General features: G+C 44.0%; 1 protein-coding gene across 1 annotated transcript in view; it reads left to right on the top strand.

Moving 5' to 3' along the window:
- LOC118022967 (neuronal acetylcholine receptor subunit alpha-7) overlaps window positions 1-14,150 on the top strand; it is a 129,933-nt gene extending 115,783 nt beyond the window's left edge. Inside the window, exons 6-10 of the mRNA XM_035023960.1 lie at window positions 3,835-4,002; window positions 5,162-5,356; window positions 6,349-6,435; window positions 9,339-9,448; window positions 13,391-14,150. Of these exons, the coding sequence (XP_034879851.1) occupies window positions 3,835-4,002; window positions 5,162-5,356; window positions 6,349-6,435; window positions 9,339-9,448; window positions 13,391-13,909 (1,079 nt within the window). The 3' untranslated portion in view covers window positions 13,910-14,150. The remainder of the gene's footprint in view (window positions 1-3,834; window positions 4,003-5,161; window positions 5,357-6,348; window positions 6,436-9,338; window positions 9,449-13,390) is intronic.
- The last annotated feature ends 12,761 nt before the right edge of the window (window positions 14,151-26,911 follow it).

Genomic DNA, 26,911 nt, shown 5'->3' with positions numbered 1-26,911 from the left:
CACATACACACACCCCACACAGACACCCCACACCATATACACACACCTGCTATCCTCCACACACACCACACATGCATTACACACCACACACCCCACATGCATACCTCCTGCACACACATTCGCACACCAACCACAACCCCTGCATACACACACTACACACCACACATACCCCACCCCACACACATACACACAGCCTTTCTGCCACAGGGAACCCCAGTCTCACATCTTCATTTCACAGCACACAGCAAAGCTGGCCTTGTCTTCTTAGTTGTTGCTTACACATTCTTCCTCATTAGCAGATGATAAGCATCCCGTGGGCAGATTCTGTGTTTACACACCTTAGAACCACCACTAATCAACCAGGTGCCTGGCCCACCTGTTCATAAATGAATGCATGAGTGATTAAACCCATCAAAGGCAGACACCTCCCAATAATGTTGGTACAGACTGAAGAACCACAGATTTTCAGGTTTTCCATCTGAAAACATGGGCTTCCTTGCTCCTTCCCTGGTTCCTTCACCCCTCCCCCAGCTGAAGCATGTTTTCCACCTAACAGCAGGCCCCTGGGGGATGGAAGCTATGGGATGAGGCTGCCATCACACACCCATACATCCTTTTTCCCCAGCCTGTGAGTTGCAGTTTCTATTATGAGGGCTATTTTAGAAAACGATCTCCAGCAGTCATCAGTATACAAGAATATGGTACTGCAGATTGTTTTGAGGGCTGAGGCTATTTTCAGCTACAAGAAGCAGCATTCCTGATCCCCAAGTGGCCTGTGTGTAGCAGCCCCCTCTGGGGCTTCGTGCCTGTGTCCCAGCCTTCATGGCCCCAGGAGCCTGGGAAGGACAGGGTGTGTTGTGCTGTGAGTGTGGGAGTCTCCCCTACATTGGCAGGAGCTGTATGGAGCTCTCTGGCCTGAGGCAGCAAGCCTGTGCCCTGGGGTCATGGAAAACTGATCTGGGATGCTGTTCTGTTCAAGCAACCAAGTACAGGCAAAAAAAAAAAAAAAGTATTTTGGGTGTAGGATTTGAAATAGAGACTTGGTTATGAAATTACCTTTCTATTTCACATTTTTATCTTTAACAGGTTTATTGTATAATTTACATATCATACAGTTCACCCATTTTAAGTACACGATTCAGTGATTTTTAGTAATTTCACAGAGTTGTACAACCATTACCAAAATCTAGGGTTAGAACATTTTTTATCACCCCGAGAGGATCCCTCTTGCCATTCTGCAGTTAATCCCCACCCTTACTGCCAGCCCCGGGCCACCACTGATCTGCTTTCTACCTCTAGAGACTCTCTTTCTCTGACCATTTCATGGAAATGGAATAATTCAGTTATAGAGTTACATTTTCCACAAGTAGTGTGGGGTTTGGGAGATTGCTCCCATTAATGGGAGGGCAGCATCCGTGTATTCTTGTGAACACTGGACATGGTACTTAAAGGAACTTGAGAGGACAGGACATTTTTTATTCTTTCCCAGCTTGGTTGTGGGGTGAGGGTTTGTGTTTGCAAGGCTGCTGAGTCCCTTCCTCCATTCATTTTTTTTTTTTTTAATTTAGTAGCAAAAATATATGGAGCTCTGACCCTGTCCCCAGGAACAGAGGGCACCCTTAGCTCTTTGTGCCTTCCACTGCCTTCAAGCCTTTTTCTGGGCAGGGAAGAGCACAGGGGCATAAATTGCTGGAGGGGGCTTATCTGGTCTCCTCTCCATAACCTGCCAGAAATTCACCTCCAATTTGTCTTAGGCTGAAGTCACTCTTCAGTGGAAACTCCCATTTGTGCACAAGCACTGTCTTCAACTTAAACCTATCAGTCTTTGTTCTTAATCTAAAATCTAAACTAGTTAGAATTATCCTGCACATATATTTCCAGATAACCAAGTATTTTTCTCAATTTTTTAAAACATTTTATTTATTCATTTGAGAGAGAGAGAGCATGAGGAGGGCGATGTGGAGGGGCAGAGGGAGAGGGAGAAGCAAACTCACCGCTGAGCAGGGAGCCTGATGTGGGGCTCGATCCAAGGACCCTGGGATCATGACTTGAGCTGAAGGCAGACACTTAACCGACTGAGCCACCCAGGTGCCCCAGTATTTTTTTTCTCAATTTTTAACCTACGGGAATGCCCACCCTGCTCCTCACCAGACACACACACACACACACACACACACACACGTCCCTTTTATATTCTGCTTCTAAACCGTTCATCATTTTTATCAGTTTATCTGGGATTGTTTTTTACATTCTTTACTTTTCTCCTATTAGAGTTTGAAGATGCATAGACATGGTAGGAGCAAGTTTACAGAACTTCTAATTCTTTGCCCAGAAATCCTTAAGAATCGTCTTCAACAGAGCATTATGGTGTTGTCTGTGAATTTTATTTTATTTTATTTTATTTTTAAAGATTTTTATTTATTTATTTGACAGAGAGAGACACAACGAGAGAGGGAACACAAACAGGGAGTGGGAGAGGGAGAAGCAGGCTTCCCGCTGAGCAGGGAGCCATACGCGGGGCTCAATCCCAGGACCCTGGGATCATGACCTGAGCCGAAGGCAGACGCTTAATGACTGAGCCACCCAGGCACCCCTGTCTGTGAATTTTAAAAGACAGTGGAGCTTCAGCTGAGCTTCCTTTCTAGAGATTTTTCCAAAAAAAAAAAAAAAAAAACAAAACCAAGCTTATTCTGGACAGGTCTAGCTGTAGTTTGGAGGAGGAGGAGGGGGTGAAGACCTCTCTGGTCACACCCAGTCTAGAGGCCCAGGAGCCTACGCCTCAGCTTCTTGAAGGAAACACAGGTGGGCCAGAACAATGGGTGCATAAGACACTGATCAAAAAGACATGCTGAACATCAAAAATAATGTATCGTTTAACTCACCAACCCTTTCCAGGAAGAAGAGTCACTGCATACTGTGAACAGCATATGAGGTTAGAGACCCAAGGGATAGTTCTGTGTTTATTTATTTATTTACTTACGATTATTTCAATTTTTTTCCATCTTTATTGAAGTATGGTTGACAAATGAAAATGTAATGAGGTGTACAACATGATGATTTAATATACCACATACTTTGTAAAATTACTTCCACAATCAAGTTAACACATCCATCACCTTACATGGTTGGGTTTTGTTTTGCTTTCCGTGGGAATGTTTAAGATCTACTCTCTTAGCAAATTTCAAGTATAGCGTATTATTAACTAGAGTCACCACGCTGTACATTAGATCCTCTGAATTTATTCCCCTTGTAAATGAAAGTTCGTACCCCTGGACAGTCCATTTCCCCACCTCCCCCAGCCCCTGGCAACTCACTGTTTCTATGAGTTCAGCTTTTTTTTTTTCAAAATCCACGTGTAAGTGAGATCATACAGTATTTATCTTTGTCTGGCTTATTTCAGTTAGCATAATGCCCTCCAGGTTCATCCATGTTATTGCAAATGGCAGGATTTCCATCTTTCCTAAGGCTGAATAGTATTCCATTGTGTGTGTATGATTTGATAATCTTTTTCTTTTTTCATTCATCCGTCGATGGATACTTAGCTTGTTTCCATTCTTCAGCTATTGCAAATACTGCTGCCGTGAACATGATGAACATGGCGGTGCAGATATCTCTCCCAGATAGTGATTTTGTTTCCTTTGCATATATACCCAAAAGTGGGGTCACTGGATCATATAGTAGTTCTGTTTTTAATATTTTTAGGAATCTCCATACTGTTTTCATAATGACAGCACCAGTCTGCTTTCCCACCAGCAGTGTGAGACTGCTGTGTATTTAAAGCCCAGCTTGGTCCCCTTCCATTTCGGTTTTCTGACTGTTTTTTTGCCCATATAGGCATATTCAAGAGCTCCTGCTACATCGACGTGCGCTGGTTCCCCTTTGATGTGCAGCAGTGCAAACTGAAGTTTGGGTCCTGGTCTTACGGAGGGTGGTCCTTGGATCTACAGATGCAAGAGGCAGATATCAGTGGATATATACCAAATGGAGAATGGGACCTTGTGGGTAAGCCCAGCAAAGACGTGAGGCTAGCAGCCTTGTAGGAAGCCACTTTTTGTTCCTGTGCTGGCTTTGGAAGTTTGGGATTTTCCACTCTGCTTTTCAGTGTGAGCATTTAAATTTTTTTTTTTTTTTAAGATTTTTATTTATTTATTTGAGAGAGAGAATGAGATAGAGAGTGCATGAGAGGGGGAAGGGTCAGAGGGAGAAGCAGACTCCCCGCCGAGCAGGGAGCCTGATGCAGGACTCGATCCCGGGACTCCAGGATCATGACCTGAGCCAAAGGCAGTCGCTTAACCAACTGAGCCACCCAGGCGCCCCAGTGTGAGCATTTATTGAACCCTGCAGCAATCTCTATAATTTACTGAGAGCTATACAATAAGAAGTAAAAAACAATTAGGAAATTCAACACTTCCCATGAAAACGTGCAGCTGTTTAAACAAGTCAGTGCTAGTGTAGGCTATTTTATTAGCATCTGCTCCATTCCTAAAATCAGGTTGGATAGCAAATTGCAGTTCATGAGAACCTATGTTCGATGATTTTAAATAGAAAAACAGTAATTACATTTATAATGTTGTAAAGCTCATAATGTATTATTTATAATCATGGTGTCTTAGTCCCTTCAGGCTGCTAAAACAGAATGCCATAGACTGGGTGGCTTATAAACAGCAGAAGTTTATTTATCACAGTTCTGGAGGCTGGGAAGTCCAAGATCGAGTCCATGATCAAGGCAGATCCAGTGTCTCCTGAGGGCCTGCTTCCTGGTTCATAGCTGGCTGTCTTCTTACACAGCAGAGACTAAGGAGTTCTCTAGGCCTCTTTTGTAAGGGCAATAATCCCATCCCAAAGGTCCCATCTCCAAATGTCATCACTGTGGGGGTTAGCGTTGCAACATAGGAATACTGAGGGGGACACAAACATTTACCATATATACATCTAGTTTCAATCCACTAAAAAAATTCTCCCAGTTTGTTCCATTATCACTAAGATATTCCTGAACAACTCTAACATACCAGAGTTTATTCAAACACTGATGACCCACGTTTTTTTGTTTTTTTTTTAGCACTTAGCAAACTCCATGGTTATTTGTGTGTTATACTCATTAAAATAAACAAGCAGGGTAATTTTATTCAGACACTGTGCCTTTCCCCTGTTGCTCATGGAGGAATCCCAGGCAAGCGGAGTGAGAAGTTCTATGAGTGTTGCAAAGAGCCCTACCCAGACGTCACCTTCACAGTGACCATTCGCCGCAGGACCCTCTACTATGGCCTCAATCTGCTCATCCCCTGTGTGCTCATCTCTGCGCTGGCCCTCCTCGTCTTCTTGCTCCCTGCAGATTCAGGGGAGAAAATTTCCCTGGGTAAGTGTCCTGATCTTGGGCAGGAGTCTGAGACAGGATGGGAGGGCCTTGCCTTGAGGTCAGCTCTGTAGGGATCCCTGTGGACGGTGCAGGATGGCTCTGGGTGCAGAGATGTGGAGAGCCTGCTTGGTGCATCACACACTGACCTCCCAGCCCAGGGCATCTCCCCAACACCACGGCTCCTGATTTAGGCTTCATGCTAGATGCCCAGTGCCCTCCTGAAAATCTGTAATATCCTCTGATCCTCCACAGAAGATGCCCAGGAAGAGACCACTGGGTTCTGTCCTGAGGGGCCTTACTTTCTCTTCTCCTGCCACCCCATCCTATTCCTTGGGAGCAACTGGCCAGCATTTGTTATGGACAGGAAACAGTTTAGTTAGTTTGGTATCAGTTTGCATCTGTATATTGCCATACACAGGGTAATTCCTTATGATCATCCAATAGGAAGATAAGAAAACTAAGACTTAGAATGGTGAAATGAATTTCTCAACATCTTAGAGTTATTAAAGGTCATATTTAGTACATGTAGAAATCATCCTCCAACCTATATCTTCTGACAGCAAGGCTCAGGCACGTTAAGTAACTTATCCATGGTCACACAGATAGTAAGTAGCAAAGTCAAGACCAAAACTCAGGTCTTACGATTGCATTTTTTTTTTTTTTCCCTCTGCTATATGTAACTACCTCTCAATCCTAATGTAATTAAGAAAATGAGAGATACTTGTGTTAGGTTCAGTAGTTGATTTTGTATCGTTGTTCTAAAGTTCTGGCTCCTAAGCTTACCTCCATCTGAGACTCTGGTAAATGCTGTGAACAGCCCCCAGAAAAATGGCCATGCCCCTGCATACAGAGAACCCTGCCCTGGGTTTCAGAATGTCACTGGCCCCTCCCCTACACCTCCCTAGTTCTTTGAATCTCACATAAGGCACAGTTAATGGACTTGAGGCCTTATCACCTCTTGGGTCTCAGGCACTGCTGTGTTTATGTTTCAGGGATAACGGTTTTACTCTCTCTCACTGTCTTCATGTTGCTGGTGGCTGAGATCATGCCTGCGACATCCGACTCGGTGCCCTTGATAGGTAAGCAGGTGTCAGGCCTCTCTTGAAGACACGGGCTTAGAGAGGGCCCTGGAGAGCCACATGGCCCCAGGAGGAGTGACTTTCTGTACCTGTTCGAATGGCCCATGGCCTCTGTTTACCTGGGCACATGTAGGGGGAGTGTGGGGAGTCGAGCTTTGTGGTTTGGCTTGAAGGTGCAGAAACGCACCCTTCCTCCCGTCGTTCTCCCCATCACACTTGTTACGCAGCCAGAGATTTTACCATGAGAGATTTGTTACTTTAGCTTTGAGTCATTGTTCTTCCACAAATCCTTTGTCAAAATGGGAGGAGCTCACATTTTAACTCTTGGCCATTGTTTCCCGAGATACCTCGATGTCTCTGGATAAAGTTAAAGCTTGTGAGGAAATGTAAACAGGGCAAATATGTTTTAGCCAAGACAGATATAAGGCATGACCTTCTGCCCAAGGCAGGATGACAAACAAGAGATAACACCCCTTGTGCCTGTGCGCCTCCCTGGAGTGGAATAAGCAGGAACGTGCACAGAGGTGCTCAGCGGTCTAGCGGTCAGGATCTGGTACTCTCGCCACCACAGCCAGGGCTCTGTTACTGGTCAGGGAACCAGACCCCCAGCATAATGGGAAGCAGACAGTCTGATGGTGGATATTTGGTTTAATATGAGAATCACTCCTCCAGTTTGGTGATGGAGTTCAGAAAGAGGAATGGAGTCTATGATTATTCCTGTTGGCCCAGGCGACTGGAGGGCCACCCTGTGTAGTTAACAAGGGAGGATAGGAGTAGGGGAGCCTATTTCTCTTACACAGATACTCCCAAAGCTCTTCTTTTTTCCCTTAATGTGTAATATTTTGGTCAGAGAGAGACAGTATTGGTATGAAAAACCTGTATGGGTGTTCCTAGTTCTCTCACGACCATCTAGAGGACAAGGAACCATGTTTCACCTTGACGGTCTGACCCACTCTTCCTACCTTCCAACACAATGCTTTCAATAGAGACTTGCAACAGGAAGCACCCTCTGTGGGACAATGGGCAGCCTTGCCTTGACTGATGGACCAGTGGGGAAAAGGCATGGTTGATGCATAGCCCATGTCTAGAAAGATGGGCTCCTATTGGCCTCTGACCTCTGTTGTTGAGATTTCAGCTGTGGGATCCTCTGACCCTGGATACCTCCACAGGTCATTGTCTTGGTCGGCTAGGGCTGCTACAGTAAAATTCCACAGACCGGGTGCCTACAGAACAAAAAAGTATTTGCTCAGAGTTCTGGAGGTTGGAAGTCAAGACCAAGGTGCCAGCAGGTTTGATATCTACTGAGACCTCTCTGCTTGCCTTGTGGATGACCACCCTCTTGCTGTGCCCTCACATGGTCTTTCCTATCTGGGTGCATCCCTGATACCCCCTTGTGTGGGCAAAGTTCCCCTCTTATAAGGACACCAGTCAGATTGGGTCATGTCCCACTCTAAGGACCCCATTTGAACTTAATCCCCTCTTTAAAGGCCCTGTCTTCAAATACAGTCCTATTCTGAGATACCAGGGGCTAGAGCTTCAACATCTAAATTTTAGGAGGCCACAACCCACCCAGCCCATAGCAGTCATAGTTTTGTTCACCCTCCTTCCCCTTCTTAGAGGTCCCTGGTGCTAACTTGAAGTCTCAAACGTCCATCTCTGGCAGCTTCTCACAGTGGGGCAGTGAGTTCCTTCCTGCCTGGAGAGAAGGAGGCGTTTGTTTTTTTTTTTGTTTTTGTTTTTTTAAAGATTTTATTTATTTATTTGAGAGAGAGAGAATGAGAGACAGAGAGCATGAGAGGGAAGAGGGCAGAGGGAGAAGCAGACCCCCTGCTGAGCAGGGAGCCCGATGCGGGACTCGATCCCGGGACTCCAGGATTATGACCTGAGCCGAAGGCAGTCGCTTAACCAACTGAGCCACCCAGGCGCCCGAGAAGGAGGCATTCTTAACCAGGTGTGTGGCCATGCACTTAGCCTCTGCACCAGGATGTTCTCTGCTTAGAGATCAGCCCCCTTGAGCTGAAAGCCACACCAAAGGTTTAATAACCGGAGTTGCCAATCAAGGAATGTCTTCCCTTTGCCAGGCTTTCTTCTAGATTCTTGGCTCATATACTTGCTAATTCTTGCACCAACCCTGCAGAAGAAGGCATTGCCATCCTTGTTATACTCGTGAAGAACCTGAGGCCCAGGCAGGCTGAGTAGCCTATCTAAACTCATAGATGTCTGAACCCATGGACAGGGGCAGTGGGTTAGGGGAGAGCTGCTTCAGATGCTCCATGCTTCTTCTCACCTGGGCCAAGGTGGAGAAATGCATCCTTGCCCATCGGAGCTGAAGCTGATCTTCTCAGCCGGGAAAGTCAATGTCTTCCCCGTCTTCCTCAGATAACTGGCACCTCCTCCTATCTCTCATTAAATGGGAGCAGACTCATCTTCCACACTAATACTAGGTACCCCACCAGTGATGCCCAGATTTGCCCACCCCAGCATGTCCCTGGCCTGCAGTTATCACGGTGGGGACCAGACCCTCACTACCCCATTATTCTCAGTTCCCATAACGGTCCACAGCCTTTCTCCTGAGAACAACTGTATCGGCATCCTATGAGGCACTGTTAACCCTCACTGGAGGAAGAGGCCGATGGCATTCACAGAAGTGCAGACAGCCAGGCCAGGAAGCTTATGTGGACGGGAAAGCAGGTGTGCATGCTCTGCGCTGGCCTCTGCCTGCCGGGAACGTGAGCTGGGGGTGGGGGGTGCGGCTCTGCCGGCCCGGAGGCAGCCCTGCCCTGCTCTAGGCTTCACCACCTGGTCGCAGGCGATCAGAGAGCGCCGTCTGGGTCTGCCTGCCACGCTGTGATGCTTGTGCCGTGGGGGGCCCGGGGCTCACCCTGCGTCTCTTGTCTCTGCAGCCCAGTACTTCGCCAGCACCATGATCATCGTGGGCCTCTCCGTGGTCGTGACGGTGATTGTGCTTCAGTACCACCACCACGACCCCGACGGCGGCAAGATGCCCAAGTGGGTGCGTTCCTCCTGCCCTTCACCATGAGGAGTCAGGGGCCCTCGCCAGGGGTGACTCCACAGATGAGTTATCTATGTTAAAAGTCCTAAAAACAGCTAGGTTCCTCAACACAGAGCCATGTTTCTCATGCCTCCTCACCTGTCTGCACTATTGCATTAGCTCTGGACCGTTACGGTGAGCATGCTCGTAGGGCCCATGGCACAGTTCCTGCGATCTGACATTCCAGAACATGGCCCACGCACTGGCCGCTCTGTACATTTTGCAACCAGAGTGTTTCTAAAACTACTTTTTGTATGTACTCTATGGAGAACAGTACAGTGGTTGGAAGCAACGGACGAGATAAGCACCCAACCATGTGGTTGGATCTTCCAAACAGAATGAGGAGCCAAAATGGTGAGAGAGAGTGAGCCATGTAATAATTCATGTAGGCAGTACATGTAGGAATGTAATCTTACCACAGGCCTCTAAAATACAGGTCAGTAGTTAGCAGTGGGGAAGGGCGCTAGGATAAAAGCAAAAGGATGAAAGAGACACAATTGAATATAACAGCCTGTTGCGTCAGCCGCGGGCCACGCTACCCCTCCCCAGCACCTGCTTAGCCCCATGCACTGGGACGCGGGCAGATGCTTTCCCATGCTGTGCCCTTTGGAGTCCAGGATCTGAACCTGTGTGCCCAGCCTCACCTGACACTCAGGAAACCTTAAAGGGCCAAATTTTTTCTCACCTCAGCACAGTGTGACAACATCCAAGGCCAGGGGAGGGATTGAGTCTTCCTCGGGCCCTGCAAACCTTCCAGTGTTCTTGTCCCAAGAGCATGGCCTAGGGACAGCAGGTACTAAAGGAGTCCTCTCATGTCAAAACAAGCCTGTTTTCTTTGGAGACCTATAACTCTGCATCCAAGTTCAGAAGGGAGTCTAAGACTCCCCAACATGCTAAATGCAGGTGCAAGAAGTAAGGTGTCTTTTGTTAACCTCCGGGAAGAGAGAGTTCCCGGGCCTTCTAAAGATATTCATTGTGCAATAATTTACAGTTACCCAGAAGTGAACTTAGGAAAGACCAATTTAAAAAAAAAAAAATTTGACTTTACCAAGTTACTGTGTCCTCTTGGGTTCTTTTCCACTGCAAATCTGTACACTTAATAATGACTTTCTCTCATAGCAATGGAGTGAGCTCCCAGAAGTGGTGCTATCCCCCACACATTCACATCACTGCAGTCCCTGGGCTTATTTTGAGAAGGTCCCCTCATTAAAAACTGGGACACATTGGCACACATTCACCTACGTTGCCATCTGACTTTTATAACCCTGACACACTCTCTGGCTACCCTCCTTCCGTTTGAAATAGGTAATACATTCACCTGTTCCAAACATCAAAATCAAAGTAAAATCCTGCTCTCATTCCTGCCCCTCACTGTGCTTCCACCGCCAGTAGTGATAGCCATTTCAAGCAATTTCTCCATTATCCTTCAAGTGTTTGTTTATGCAAATATAAGACTCAAACGCATATTATTATTTCTTCTGTTTAAGACGTGAAGACACAAACCATTTTTAATGACCTGGTAGTACTTTATTGTCCAGAAAAAAATCTTAGTTACGAGCCTATGTTCATTATTCACCTCTCAGCACAGGAGTATGTTAAAACCAATGGCTGCAAATGAAATATGAAGCTTGTATCTCTCGCTTTCAATTTATATAGCCTCTTGCATTTTTCTTTCTTTGTGTGTATTTAAAAAATAAACAGCCTCCAAGGAACTTTTATTATGATGTGTTGCTATGAAGATACTGCCGATGCCGTGGCCTTATGTGACATTTACGCAGCCAGACGCAAGACCATAACCTAACAGAAGAGGTCATGAGCACAGTTGGATAAGTGCCAAGAGGATAATTTCATCTTTTGAGATGCTTTAGCTTCGAAAGCGAATGATTCAGGCCATGGAATTCAAAATAGACTTGGTAGTGTGGATCACATTAGCTTGAGATGTGCTCCAGGGTAGACAGAGGCCGCCCCCCCCCCCCCCCCGCCCAACACACACACTCCCTGTGTACAGCTATCGCTGGGTTTGGAAGCACCCATTGCCCAGTGCATTCCCTTGAGCTCTGGTCCAGTCTTTCCAGTGCCTTCGAAGTGGGGGTTGGGCTAAAGTCACAGGAGTTTTGAAGAAGACTGTAGACCCTTTTACAGATGAGCTGTGGAAGCCTAAACACATAGGTGACTTGCTTTACTGTGTGATCTTGAGCCAATTTATTAGCCTCCTTGAAGTCTCAGTTTCTTTATCTGTAAAATGGGTGGGGGAAATTATACTCACTTCACAGAGCCCCTGAGAGGCCCAATTGAGCTGGCATGTCTTATGAGCCTCCTGTGGAGGGCCAGACCTGCAGATTCACGTGGGGCCATGTGTCCCTGCTCTCTACTAATCACGGAAAACCCTCCAGGGTATGCAGACAGGCTTTTCCAGGCTCTGCAGGTTTGTCCATAGGGTATGGGCAGGATATATAGAGTGCTGTCTGCTCTGAGCAAAGATTTATCTTTACATCTGCAGTGAATATACTCTTATGCCTTCTTGTTCTTTTCTTTGCCTGTCTCCAGACCGGTCTACTGCAGTCATCTGTGATAAGATGTCATAAAAAGTACTACAGACATGAACTTCACAGCTTACTGCCTGTACTTACAGATGGGAAACATAACCTGTTAGGTTGCTGATGGAATTCACCCACAATCATAAACCAAAATTAAAGTCATTATCTGGATAATCTCGGGGAAAGGGCCCACTTTTCATATACCTGTCTAAATAGGCTTCCAAGAATTGTTTTGACCTGGACTGAGGTTTCACATGGCTCCTTCTTTTCATTAGAGGGAAAAACAAGAAATCCCCATGATTTCTCTCCAGCATCATCTATGCATGTAGGCAATATATGTTGATAAAACACTTTAAACCAGCGGTCAGCAAACTATGGCTCCAATCTGGCCTACCAGCTGCTTTTGCAAATAAAATGTTATTAGAAAAAAGCAGGCTTATTTCTTTCATGGTTTCTATGACTATTTTGTACTTTATTAACACAGCTGAGTAGCTGCAACAGAGACCTTATGGACTTTATTATGTGGCCCTTTAAAGAAAGTCCAAGTACTTTCCTGCACATCATCGTACTCAGTCTTCACTTCAGCCTAGCGAATTAGGTTAGAGGTTCCTAAACTTCCTTGGTTCACAGCACCTTTAGTGTCTCAGGGACTTTTTTCACAGCCCCTAGGGCAAAAGAAATACCATTAATGGCTCTCTTTATTACATCGGTCAAAGCAGCTTAAGTATGTATGCCCTGACCCCTAGGCACCTGTTGGCAGCACACCCTTTCAAATCTTAGGGGCATAGTGCCCCCATTTTCTGTTCCACTTTGACTTTCTTGGCACTTGCTTTTTGTCAGGACAACAGAAACCTGCCTTGCAATGGTATGCCATCATTGCAAGGGACCCGATGTTGTCGGAACTGCTTCAGACTAGGCGTTCATGCAGCACCTGCTAGGTGTCACAGGGCTGTCCTTGAAAATTTTAAAAATCTCCAGGGGTTTGCCTTTGCAAGTCCGCCGTGGCACTGGGGCGCCTCACGGGCAGTTGGGTATGACGGTTGCTCGCGACAGATGAGGAAAGACTGCAAAGGGGAAGCGTCTTGTTCACGCAGCTCGGGCAGGGCTCGTTTTCCGAGACAGGGCTCTCCTCCCGCGTGCGTCTGCCCCGAGACCGCAGTGTGTCTGCCACGGAATTCCGCTCATTCCCAGGGCGACTTTCTGCGTTGGTTTATTCTGGGCGCAGTTTGACTCAGCCGCTGCAACGCGTGCCTGCCTGTGTAAACTCACCTGGGAACGAGTGGGGCCTGTCTCCCCTAGGGCCCCCCAAGCAGGGCTGGGACCGATGCTCGCTTGCCCGCTCCTAACCGTCCTGTCGTCTCCCCAGACCAGGGTCATCCTTCTGAACTGGTGCGCCTGGTTCCTGCGCATGAAGAGGCCGGGCGAGGACAAGGTGCGGCCGGCGTGCCAGCACAAGCCGCGTCGCTGCAGCCTGGCCAGTGTGGACGTGAGCGCGGTGGCGGCCCCGCCCACCACCAACGGCAACCTGCTCTACATCGGCTTCCGCGGCCTGGACGGTGTGCACGGCGCCCCCACCCCCGACTCGGGCGTCGTGTGCGGCCGCGTGGCCTGCTCCCCCACGCACGACGAGCACCTCCTGCACGGCGGGCAGCCCTCCGAGGGGGACCCGGATCTGGCCAAGATCCTGGAGGAGGTGCGCTACCTCGCCAACCGCTTCCGCTGCCAGGACGAGAGCGAGGCCATCTGCAGTGAGTGGAAATTTGCGGCCTGCGTGGTGGACCGCCTGTGTCTCATGGCCTTCTCCGTCTTCACCATCATCTGCACCATCGGCATCCTGATGTCAGCTCCAAACTTCGTCGAGGCTGTGTCCAAAGACTTCGCCTGACCTGGTCCTGGTCCCCCGCATGTAGGAAGCGCGCAGACAGGCGATGCCGTTGGCTTGGGAGAACTTGGGGTGCTAGTCCCACAGCCACACTCGACGTGAGGACGCTGATGTACCCGGAGCGCTCGCTGCCAGTCATCTCCCTTAGAGTTTCCTTGTTACTTTCCGTAATAGGATCTCAGCACGGTTTTGTTTAATCCTCTCACATGGGCGGCTTGATGTTCTTGGAACATCCTTAGGGTCGCCAGGACCACTGAGAGGTCATTTTGCCCATTTCCCAGTGCCTGGGGAGTCCTTCACAGAGGTCAGGGTGGCTCAGGACCACCAGGGGAGGCCTGTACAGTTGGTTTTGCATGCCTGCATGTCACTTGCCAAGAAGACCTATGGAAACTTCAGCATAAGCTTTTGCCTGTTTACAAACCTAGATTGAAAGTAATAATAATAGTAATAAACCACACTCACTAGATCCATTCAAATAATTGGTAAAAGGACACACAACGAAAACTAAAAACCTAACTGCTGGTTTTTCCATGATTCAGGTTTTATTTTTCTCTGCCAAAGATGGTAGAGAGAAACAATTTTACACTGTTCCTACGTTTTATAAGAGAGAGCGAGACATAGTTGGTCTTGTAAATTATGCTTTTACCAGTTTGATTTCTGCCAACCTACCCTGTGGTGGGAATCAGGAGGGACACGGATGTGTGTTGATTCTGAACCAGGACCAGACCTACACAAGTTAGGGGGATTTCTGTAGATACCAGGTGACTCCCAAACTTCCTGTGCTGCCCTCAGACATTGGGGAGTGCAGTTTGCTCTATTCTGAAAAACCCAAAGGACAAAGAGGGTTCTATTAGAATTACCAGCCCAATGTAATAGCTAAAGTTAAATTAAGCCAGCTGTGTGTGTGTGTGTGTGTGTGTTTAATAATGCATTAGATGTTTCTCGTGTGCTAGAGTTGGTTGGTCTTAGAAACTTGCGGGTCCGTACAAATGCACAACATAAAGTGAAAGTATGCTAGGCTTTTCCTTATGTCTCAAGGCCAAAAAGCAGGATCTGGGACCTCTTCTGGTTCCTTGTATGGCAGGAACTGGGAAGGGGATGATGTGGCCAGTGGCTTTCCTGGACGCAAGGCCAGTGGAAGTCAGCAGGAGGGGCTGACGGGCTGAGGGTGGCTATTCACCCAGTAACTCCAGTCTCTGGCTTTTAGGGATCTGCTTTCCCACAGCTCAATGACCCCAGCGTTAGCCCAGAAAGGTGGCTTGAACAGGTAGATTCCCTGGAGATAAGCATTTTGAAAGCAAGGGAAACTTTCATTTTAAACCTGTGTGATGACACAGTTCTCCACTTAACATTATCTAGCTGACAATGGTCGCCCTGCCTCTTCCTGTTTTCCTTATTTTTTAATGCGATCAGAGGGAGACAACAAAATCTCTCCTGTTCTGTTGTTTCGTCTAGTAACAGATCCGAGCTCAAAAACTGCAGAAGGCTTTGAGCTCCTGGGGATCTTTAATTTGCTTCTAACCCCTGAGATGGGTGTATTATGGGGGAAGATTAGATTTTCAGAGCAAAAGAAATTGCATACCTTTCTCCAGCCATTTATTTCACTCATTTCTGGGTAATGCACATTGATTTGTTTGCACTGAGGAGAATGGAGGCTTGGGCATGCTCCGTGTGTGGGTGCGCGTGAGCGCTGAGTGTGCAGCTGCAGGGGGACACCTTGTTTAGGACAAGAAGGTTGATAAGTAAGCGCATTCTAGCTAATATCACGCCATTTGGAGCAAGGTTGTCCTCAGAGTTCAGCCAGTCCACATGGGATGGATGAACAATGCACAATCTTTTCTTTCTCTCTCTCTTTTTTTTTTTTCTATTGTAGACACAAGTAGAAGTGTTTTGATATATCAGAGAATGCTTCATTTCTTATTGCTACCTGAAAATTAATCCCATAACACTTTTGCTTAGAAAAAGAAAACTTTTTTGATTTTGTATTTATACAGAAAAACATAAAAAAACAAACAAAAGTAGTTTATATGTTGACCACTCGACTAATACTCTGCCATTTTAAAAAGTAATAATAAGGAAAAGATGCACATGTAGTAAGAAAGGCATGAATAGCTACAGAAACCACCGGTGAGTGAGCTTCTGAGGGCTAGGGGACATTTCCAGAAAGGAAGAAAAAGAAAGGGAGGGAGGCCAGGAGGGGGAGGAAGGGGGCATGGAGAGAGACTCCTTTACTACCACTCATGATATGCACAGCACTCTGCACTTTGCTTTCTGCGATTAGTATTTCATCCTTCCATAACAACATATAAAGATCTACCTCATTCTTCTTAATAGCTGCTTAGCATTCCATTCTCTTGGTGGATATAATTTTTTGGTTAATCGGTTAGTGAACATATAGAGTTTTTCCAGTTTTTATTTTTATACACAAATCTGTAGTTAGCATCCTTGATTTATAGCTTAGGATACGTTTTTGACCATATCTTGGTATAAATTATAAGTGGGAAATGAGAATTGCTGGATTTAAGGCTATGTGCATTTAACATTTTGGTAGGTATTGCCAGATTACCCTCCAAATACCGATCAATGAATATATCTACCAAAAGTATAAAGAAAAGGCCAGTTTCTCAACTTTCTCAGTACTGGGTATTATCAAACTTAATATTTTTTTCCAATCTGGTAAAAATTATATTGCAATGTTATTCTGATTTAGCTCATTTTATTATGAAGTTAAGTATCTTTCAGATATTTTTTAGAAATTTCAATTTTTGTAAATTTATGTCCTTTACATAATTTTGGGTTATTTGGCTTTTTCTTAATTAATTTTAGCCTCTGTACTTTGGAACTTCCCTGTCTTATATCTTGAAAATATTTTTTTAGAAAATATTTTTATTTGTTTATTGTCTTTTGATGTTATTTATTGATTTCTTAGCCTATAGAAAGTTTAAAGTTTTATGTTGTCAATTTACCCAGATCTGCTTTGGTAGATCCTGGGATTTGTTTCCAGTTTTAAAAGGCCTTTCCCCATTCTGAGATTATAAATAAATTTACTCATATTTTTTTCTAAATTTTTATGGTTTCATTTGTTTACATCTTCTAACTCCCTGGAATTCATTCACTGCAGGAAATGAAGGTAAAAATGAATTTTTTTTCTCTCCAAATGGTCAGTTGTGCCAACAAAATATATAATAGTGTATCCCTGTAATACAGTTAGTCTTTCCCCCATTTTGTTCAGAATGCCTCCTTGTTTGTAAACTAAATTCCTGTTAAGTGTTTTGGGGCTATTTATACTTATTGGTTTGTCTCTCTGTGAATGCCTTTCATTTCTGAAGCTTTATTCATATATCAAATATTCATATATTAATATTTTTCAAGTTAACCATCCCCCTTAACACTTTTTTGCCTCTCCCTTCCCCTCTTCCTCTCTCTTCTCTATTTCCCTCTCCCATACATACATTTTTTAATTTAAATTCAATTAGCCAACATATAGTACATCATTATTTCAGATGTAGAGTTCAGTGATTCATCAGTTGCATATAATACCCAGTGCCCATCACATCACGTGCCCCCACTAATGCCCATCACCCAGTAACTCCATCTCCCACCCACTTCCCCTCCAGCAACCCCCCGTTTGTTTCCTATGTGGTTTGTCTCCCTCATTGAGGTCACAATGAATTTATATGAGTCTTCCTATTCAAGAGTGCAGTCTAGGCTTGTGTTCAAATCTTATCTTACGCCGCTTGGTAGATTTTTATGGTTTTGTGCAGATAGGTCCTATGAATTTCTTGTCTAGTTCTAGATAGTTTATCCTTTGGCTACCATTTTCAATGGAATATTTCTTCCATTTTATTTGCTAACTGGATGTATAGGAATGTAGTTGATTTTGTATATTAATGTCACAATCAACCACTTTAAATGTATTTTCTTACTGTTTCTAAGATTTTCTTTTGCTTTTTCCTTTCCAATAATTTCCCTTATTCCTATCCCTTAGGCAACTGCCCTTGAGAACAGTGTCAAATAATAGTGATTCAGGTGGCATACCTATCTTGTTCATGACATTAGTGGGATGGTTCAGTGTCTCACTATTCAACTTGTATGAAGACATGTATTTTCCTTGTCATAATAAAAAAAGTATCTGTGTATTCTGCAACTATTAAGGCTTTCTGGGGAAAATGTAGATGTTAGATTATTGTCGCAGCCTCTCAGTATCCATGGAGATGATCAGAAGGTTTTCCCCTTTGCTCTAGTAGTATGTTGTATTATATTAATAGATTCCTTAAGACCAAACCACTGTTAGGGTCCTGAGGTGATCCCTACTTGTGATTTCCCCTATTAATATTGATAATTGAGATTAATCATTCTGCCGCTTGCTTTTGTGTGCTAAACAAAAATCTCTATATTCTGCAACTGGTTACGTGGTTTTAGAATCATCATCTTAAGTGTAAAAGAACTCACCTGGGGGCTGCCTGGGCATCCAATGGTATGTTTCTGAATTCCTCCCATTGGGAAGGTTAGGCCCTCAAGCACTTCTGGAGTCAACTTTAGTTACATATTTTTTTTTTTTTTAAAGATTTTATTTATTTATTTGAGACAGAATGAGAGACAGAGAGCACGAGAGGGAAGAGGGTCAGAGGGAGAAGCAGACCCCCTGCCGAGCAGGGAGCCCGATGCGGGACTCGATCCCGAGACTCCAGGATCATGACCTGAGCCAAAGGCAGTCGCCTAACCAAGTGAGCCACCCAGGCGCCCTAGTTCCATATTTTTAAGAAAATTAATGACAATCCATTTTTTTCAACATATTTGCATAGTTTTTACAATACGGGCACTTAGGATTTCTTAATTTCCTCTGTATTGGTGGCTACTTCTCAGTTTTTCATTTCGAATTGTGCACATTTCTCCTTCTGTTTTTATTGATACAGCTCGCCAAGGATTTTGTTTTTGTATTTTCAGACACCAAACCCTTAGACTTTTTCATCTCTTTGGGGAACTGGCTGCAGCCCCTGCTGGCTTTGTGCTGACCTGACCTGTCCTGGGGTAGCTTGCACCCTGTGCAGAGAGAGCTACAGCTGGCAGGAGCCACCTGCCCCATGGCTTCTGGGGTTTCACTTGGCAGCGGGCGCTAGAGGGTCAAAGCAGGCCAGGCAGCACAGGTGTGGCACATGTGACTAGCCATTCTACTGATGGGAGGACCACAGTTAGCTGGAGAACAGACTGACTTAAAGCTTTACCAGAAGCCATCTTGAGGCACAGGCCTCAGGAAGTAACCCTTTCCCTCATAATTTAATGTTCTGAATTACTGCATTCTTTCTGACCCAAACCCTCCCCAGTCCACCCAGGACTGACCCCACTGGTCATGGTTCCTTATCCAATTCCCATTTACTTCATTTGCATATGGGTTTGATTTTTCTCATATCAGAGCTTATTATAATATGGGGAGGGGGTCCTGATGTTTCACACTTGGGGGGAGGGCGGGGGCAGGAAGTACTGTCCACAGTTTCAGCCTTTTTGAACTCTTGTGGTCAAACATCATTGTATCTTCAGCACACCCCATTTTAGGAATCACAGGAGTGCACAACATTCCACAATTCAGCCCAGTTCTTCACCTTTCTTGTCTGACTCTCCAAAGTCTCATTTAAAATTGTACACTCTCCTAAATTTGATCATTTTTCCTCCAAAAACCTTATTGCCAGTCCCTCTTCTGCTGGGTTGGATTTTTATGAATTTACCTTCTAATAAATACTGCCCATTAACAAATTATACTGCAATGTTTTATAATTCTTAAAGTTCTGCTATTATTTTTTTTTTTAAAGATTTTATTTATTTATTTGACAGAGACATAGCGAGAGAGGGAACACAAGCAGAGGGAGTGGGAGAGGGAGAAGCAGGCTTCCCGCCGAGCAGGGAGCCTGATGTGGGGCTCGATCCCAGAACCCTGGGATCATGACCTGAGCCAAAGGCAGACGCTTAACGACTGAGCCACCCAGGCGCCCCTCTGCTATTATTTTCAATATTTCAGTCGTTTACCTCTACTCTTATTTTAATTTTTTTTTTTTTATATTTAAGATTTGTTTTTAGAGCAGTTTTAGATACAGAAAAACGGGAGCGTACAGAGAGTTCCCATATCCCTGCCACCCACACACATGCACAGCCTCCCCCATTATCAATACCCCCAACCAGAATGGTACATTTGTTACAACTGATAAAGATACATTGTCACAATATAGCCACCCAAAGCCCATTATTTGCTTTAAGGTTCACTCTTGATGTTACACATTCTATGGGTTTGGACAGATATATAATGACATGTATCTACCATTATAGTAACACACTGAACAGTTTCACTGCCCTAAAACTGCGCTCTGCCTATTTATCCCCTTACCCGCACCAGCCTCTGGCAACCACTGATTTTTGTCTCCATAATTCTGTTTTTGTTTTTCCAAAATGCCATATAGCTGGAGTCATACTGTAGATAGTCTTTTCAGATTGACTGCTTAGTAATATACATTTAAGATTTCTTTGTGTCTTTTCATGGCTTGATAGCTCATTTCTTTTTACAGGTGAATAATACCCTATTGTCTGGATGTATCACAGTTTATTTATCCATTCACTTCTACTGAAGGACATCTTGGTTGCCTCCAAGTTTTGGCAATTATGAATAAAGATGCTATAAACATCCATGTGCAGATTTTTGTTTGGAAATAATGTTTCCAGTCCTTTGAGTAAATACCAAGGAGTGTGATTGCTGGATCATATGGTGAGAATATGTTTAGTTTTGTAAGAAACCCTCTTCCAAAGTGGAATGCATTTTGCATTCCCACCAGCAATGAATCAGAGTTTCTGTTGCTTCCCTTCCTTTCCAGAGTTTGATGTTGTCAGTCTTCAGATTTTGGCTATCTAATAGGTGTGTAGTGGTACCTCCTTGTTGTTTTCATTTTCCTTTCCCTGGTGACATTTGATGTGGAGCACCTTTCAATATGCTATTTGCCATATGTCTATCTTCTTTGATGAAGTATTTGTTAAGAACTTTGACCTATTTTTTTAAATTAAGTTGTTTCCTTGTTGTTGAGTTTTAAGAGTTCTTTGTATCTATTGGATAAGAGACCTTTATCAGACGTGTTTTTCAAATATTTTCTCCCAATCTGTGATTTTTTTTTTTTTTGTCATTCTCTTAACATTGTCTTTCACAGAGCAGAAGTGTTGCATTTAAATGAAGTCTAGTCGGGTGCCTGGGTGGCTCAGTCGTTAAGCGTCTGCCTTCTGCTCAGGTCATGATCCCAGGGTCCTGGGATCAAGTCCCACATCGGGCTCCCTCCTCGAGGGGAAGCCTGCTTCTCCCTCTCCCACTCCCACTGCTTGTGTTCCTGCTCTTGCTATCTCTGTCTCTGTCAAATAAATAAATAAAATCTTTAAAAAAATAAAAATAAAAAAAATAAAAAAATAAATGAAGTCTAGTCTATCAATTATTTCTTTCAAGGATCATGCCTTTGCTACTGTATCTAAAAAGTCATTTCCATACCTAAGGTCATCTAGGTTTTCCGCTACATTATCTTCTAGGAGTTTTATAATTTTATATTTTACATTTAGGCCTGTGATCCATTTTGAGTTAATTTTTTAGACAGTGTAAAGTCTGAATCTAGATGTATTTATTTATTTATTTTTGTATGTGGATATCCAGTTGTTCCAGTACCATTTATTGAAAATACTGTCTGCTCCGTTGTATTGCATATGGATGTTCAGTTGCTCCAGCATCGTTTGTTAAAAAACAAAACAAAACAAACAAACAAAACTATCCTTTCCCAGGTGCCTGCGTGGCTCTGTCAGTTAAGTATCTGACTCTTGATTTCAGCTCAGGTCATGATCTCAGGGTCATGAGATCGAGCCCCACATCAGGATAGTACTGGGTGTGGAGCTAGCTTAAGATTCTCTTTCTTCCTCTCCCTTGGCCCCTCCCCCCTCAAAAAACCAAAACCAACCAAACAAAAAAACCCAAAAAATCAAATTTATCCTTTCCCATTGAATTGCCTTTGCTCCTCTATCAAAAATCAGTTGACTGTATTTATTTGTGTCTGTTACTGGGCTCTCTGTCCTGTTCCACTGGGTTCCTTCTAAGTTCTTTATTCTTTCCTATTTGTCTGTTATTTTATTAATACCACACTGTCTTGACTACTATAGCTTTAGAGTAAGTCTTGAAGTTGATCTTTTTTTAAAAAAATTATTATAAATATTTAATTGTGCTAAAATACACACAACATAAAATTTACAATTTTAACCATTTTTTCAAAGATTTTATATATATATTTATTTATTTTTAAATATTTTATTATTTATTTGACAGAGACGCAGCGAGAGAGGGAACACAAGCAGGGGGATTGGGAGAGGGAGAAGCAAACTTCCCACGGAGCAGGGAGCCCGATGCGGGGCTTGATCCCAGGACCCCAGGATCGTGACCTGAGCTGAAGGCAGACGCTTAATGACTGAGCCACCCAGGCGCCGCAAAGATTTTATTTATTAGAGAGAGAGAGAGCACAAGCAGGGGGAGCAGCAGAGGGAGAGGGAGAAGCAGGCCCTTTGCTGAGCAGGGAGCCTGACACGGGGTTCGATCCCAGGACCATGGGATCATGACCTGAGCCGAAAGCAGATGCTTAACCAACTGAGCCACCCAGGCGCCCCCAATTTTAACCATTTTTAAGTGTACACGTCAGTGGTATTAAGGGCATTCACACTGTTGTGCAACCATCACCCCCACCCATCTCCAGAACTCTTTTCATCTTGCAAAATTGGAACTCTACACCCAGCTCTATACTAACTCCCCATTTCCTATCTTCACAGACCCTGGCAGTCACCATTCTATTGTCTGTCTCTATGAATTTGATTATTCTAAGTAACTTATGTAAGTGCAATCATACAGTATTTGTCATTCTGTGACTGGCTTATTTCACTTATCATAATGTCCTCAAGGTTCATCCAAGTTGTAGATTCTCTTGTATTTTTATTGTTATTTTTTGTTGTTGGTGGTGGTGTTCTAACTAATTCAATATATAGTTAGTTCATCTATTTTCATTAATTCTGATTTAATCATATAAGTACTTTAGGGTCTGAATATTCTTCTCACCAAAGCTTTAACAGCAATCCATGTTTTGATATGTAGTTGGGTTTTTTTTAACCTTCATTTGCTAGATATTCTTTAAGTTCTGTTTTGATATCTTCTTTGAAATGAGCTTTTTTGAGCATTTAAAAAATTTCCACATTTTTTAAAAGTTAAAATTTAATTTATTATTGTATTACATTGTTCTTTGAGTACCATATATTCTGTACTATTTCTATTATTTATAATATATTGAGTTATATTTTGAGGTTTTGTTTGTTTTTTCAATATAATCAGTTTGTATGAATGGGTCTTTCCCAGAGTATGACCTTGGAGTTCTACCCTTTGACATTGACCTGTCAGAGTCCAGCAGGAGGGGCCACACTCTCTATTAGCTGTACTTATTTCGTTTTTCTTCCATTTACCATATGATATTTAATAATACATCATATTTTATTTCTATTCTATTTTTAAAAATTTTTTAAAGATTTTTATTTATTTATTTGAAAGAGAGAGACACAGTGAGAGAGGGAACACAAGCAGGGGGAGGGCCAGAGGGAGAGGGAGAAGCAGGCTTCCTGCGGAGCAGGGAGCCCGATTGTGGGCTCGATCCCAGGACCCTGGGATCATGACCTGAGCTAAAGGCAGACCTTTCTATTCTAAATGTCTATCTTAAATACACACGTGTCTGCTTTCAAAATGAAGGCCCCAGATTTCTTTCCCTGAGCTTATGCTTCATATATCCTCACTCATGATTTTATTTTTAACCGTTTTTGAGTTGCTTTGTTGTAGGTTCATTTTGAATATTCATTTACATTTTAAATATAACTGATATGTTTGTCCTGATATTATTTTTCTCAAATGATTTTTGTATTAATATTTCTTTTGCATCCTATGTTTTGGGTTTTCTTTCCCCTCCTTTGGATATATGGGTATTCTTTTTGTTAAAATAGAAGATTTATTATTTGTATCTGTTTAAAGTGGCTACCTATATACTTTTACATAATATAATCTATAGTTCATGATTTATCAGTCTGAACCTGTTTCCAGTGCTCTCACGTGTTCTGAAATGGTGGGCTTTGGATTCTCAATTTGTTTCTCAAGCTCTGCAATTTGCCTTTCATTTGATTCATTGATCTTATCTTTTACCTCTTGTTTTATTGAAATCAATTTCTCATTAACTTCTTATATCCAATTTTGGAGCATTTCCTTCTGTTCGTTGGGTTCTTTGTCCTTGCCAAGGAGAATCTTCGCCTCTCTCCCACAGGCCATGGGCCACATTTTCCTTTCTGTTCTCCAGGAGCATGTTTGCATGGATGGCTTGCCATTTATTTTCGTCTTGCTTCTGCTTAATTTGAGCAGCTCTGTGTGGACCTTCCATTTCCTCTGATTGAGAAGATCTCTGACCCTCTTTCCCAAATCTCTAATTATTCTCCCATTCAAGCTTGAGGTGAAAGCCCACTCCTCACTCTTTTTCCTTTCTTTTGCCCTGAGGTTCTGAGAGGAGGGATGGAAGACCTAGGGTTTCTGTTTACCTTTTTGCTGCACTTGTTGGCCTGCTAAGTACCACTGACATGTGAGGTACCACTCTGAGAGAATACTTGCATTTATTTCTCTAGTTCAGCATCAAATCCTGGAGCCTCCCATCAGCTGGTTATTTTAGCCTGATCTCTGCAGCAGCATGGCCCCACCCTTACCCTTAAACCCATTCATCAGGCCAGAGAGAAGAAAAAATACTCGTGGATGGAGCTGCTAGTCCCACCAGCGGGTGGGATGTGGGAACATTGCCTTTTGATCTGATTGTGCCTTTTAGGTGGTTAAAATCACATTCCCTTTTTCTTTCTGTCCATCTGGGAGAGACAATGTGAAGACCTCTGGTAGGTTTCTGGCTTCTGCAGAGATCCTCAAGGGGTCGGTAGGGCATTCTGCACTCACGGGATTTCTAGAAATGTTCCCCTCTGGATTGCAACTTCCCTTCTCAGTGAGCCACACTCCAGCCTGGTGTGGATGGGGCGGGCAGAGTGGAGTCGGGTGCTTCAGTGGGTTGTATATGTAGGAGTGTCACATTGAGGCAGGGTCTGTGCCTTGCAGGTCCACACCATTCTGGTCTCTCTTTTCTTGGCTGCGGTATTTTGAAGAGTGTGGCATGCAACTCTGTCACTTCATTTACCTCCCTGCTGTTGTTTAGCATTCTCACTGTTTTGGCCGGGAGCATATCTGGTTCTGCTTTCGTCCACTCGTAATGCCTTTTTAAGGCCCTTGATCTATATTCAGAAAAATGAGTAACAGTGGAGAATAAGTGTTATAGACTTAAATACCAAGGCTAGTGGAGAGTTATATTCTCAATAATTTGAAAGTATCCTGGCAGGTATTTTTAACTGTATGTCGAAGCTGTGGATCTTTATGTTGAAGGAGCATTTATAGTTATGGAGCTTAATATTCCTCCACCTTTATTTGCCCATTTTTCTCCCCATGGTAAATGCAAGTAGCCAAGAACTGGCCGTTTATTGTAGTGTATCTTTCTATTAATACTGACTACATAGCTGTTTTTCAAGACATGTTATACTGAGCTATCTTTTAAGATATGGATAATCTTGAAGGAATAAATACTTCTGAGTTAAAATGAGTGTTGTGTTTCCTCCTGTGCTTTTTGGTAATTACTATATGGTATGAACTGTTGTTATACTCTTCAAACATAATAAGGCTCAGAAAATAACTACCCACTTGAAATTACAATATGATCTAGTCCTGTCCATACTTCAGCATGCTCCCTATACCCTGTCATCCTTGGCCTCTGGTTCCTCTGTGACAACCTCGGGCATCCTCATTTGCCAAGGCCCACGTGCTTTCTACAGAGGGAAGCATGGTTATGCATTTGAGAAAGCAGTAACACAAATCCTTTGTGGAAAGAAGTTAAGTTTGTCACCAGCTAGACCCCAAGACCTGACCTTCACTGCTCACCTGCTTGTGGTCACCGACCTTTGTCCTACATTTTTCCTTCAGCTCTTCTTTCCAGTTTATCTCTTAACTCAGGCAAATGGACAAAGAAACTGCCCCTTGAACAATAACAACTTCCCTGACAAGACCTACAGCTGGCCCAGACCACCCAGACCAGTTTGAGAGTAACCCCTGACTCGCCCCTGTGCAGGTGTGAGCCCGGAGTGACCTCTAGAATGACTGACAACTACCTTTACCTCATTATAATACTAAAATCCCCACCCAAGGGGGAGCACAAGCCTCGTTTACATAACATACGATGCACGTACAGGCATGTTTCCTTAAGGCGACTGCAAGACCTTATGCCCACCGCTACACACTATGACAAGGCTTCCCTATCTAAATATGCATCTTAACCCTAAATAAAAGGAGGGCATCCACCCTTGCTCGGGGAGTCTGGCTTTGGAAGTTATTCCCCATGATCTCCTTATTTGCTGCAAATAAAGTTTTCTTTGTGCGACAATTCAACCTGGTTTATGACTCCCCGAGGAGTGAACGTGCGTTGTTTTGGTTACAGTCTGGGTGGGGGGCCCTAATCCATCTGACTGGTGTCCTTCTAAGTAGAGGAGATTAGGACACAGGCACCCACAGAGGGAAGACCATGTGAGGACACATAGAGAAAAGGGTCATTGGCAAGCCACGCAGAGAGACCTGAGAAGAAACCACGCCTGCTGACACCTTGATCTCGGACTTCCAGCCTCCAGACCCATAAGACAATAAGCCCCTGTTGTGTAGGCTCCCAGTCTGCAGTTTTTTGTACGGCAGCTCTAGCAGACTAATAAAGGCACCCATGATATGATGTGCCCCCTGCCAGGCTCCACAGTGCACAGTGGATGCAGTCATGTGCAAGAACAGTTCTTCAGCTGGAACAAGAGGTCTTTCCCAGGAAAAAACTTAGATAGGTAGACAAGGGTGAGGCATCTCAG

The sequence above is a fragment of the Mirounga leonina genome, unplaced genomic scaffold (assembly GCF_011800145.1).
Source record: "Mirounga leonina isolate KUSES-001 unplaced genomic scaffold, KU_Mleo_1.0 Mir_178, whole genome shotgun sequence".
Lineage (NCBI taxonomy): Eukaryota > Metazoa > Chordata > Mammalia > Carnivora > Phocidae > Mirounga > Mirounga leonina.
The sequence above is the reverse complement of the archived record's forward strand: the minus strand, read 5'-3'. Positions and strand labels throughout refer to the sequence as shown.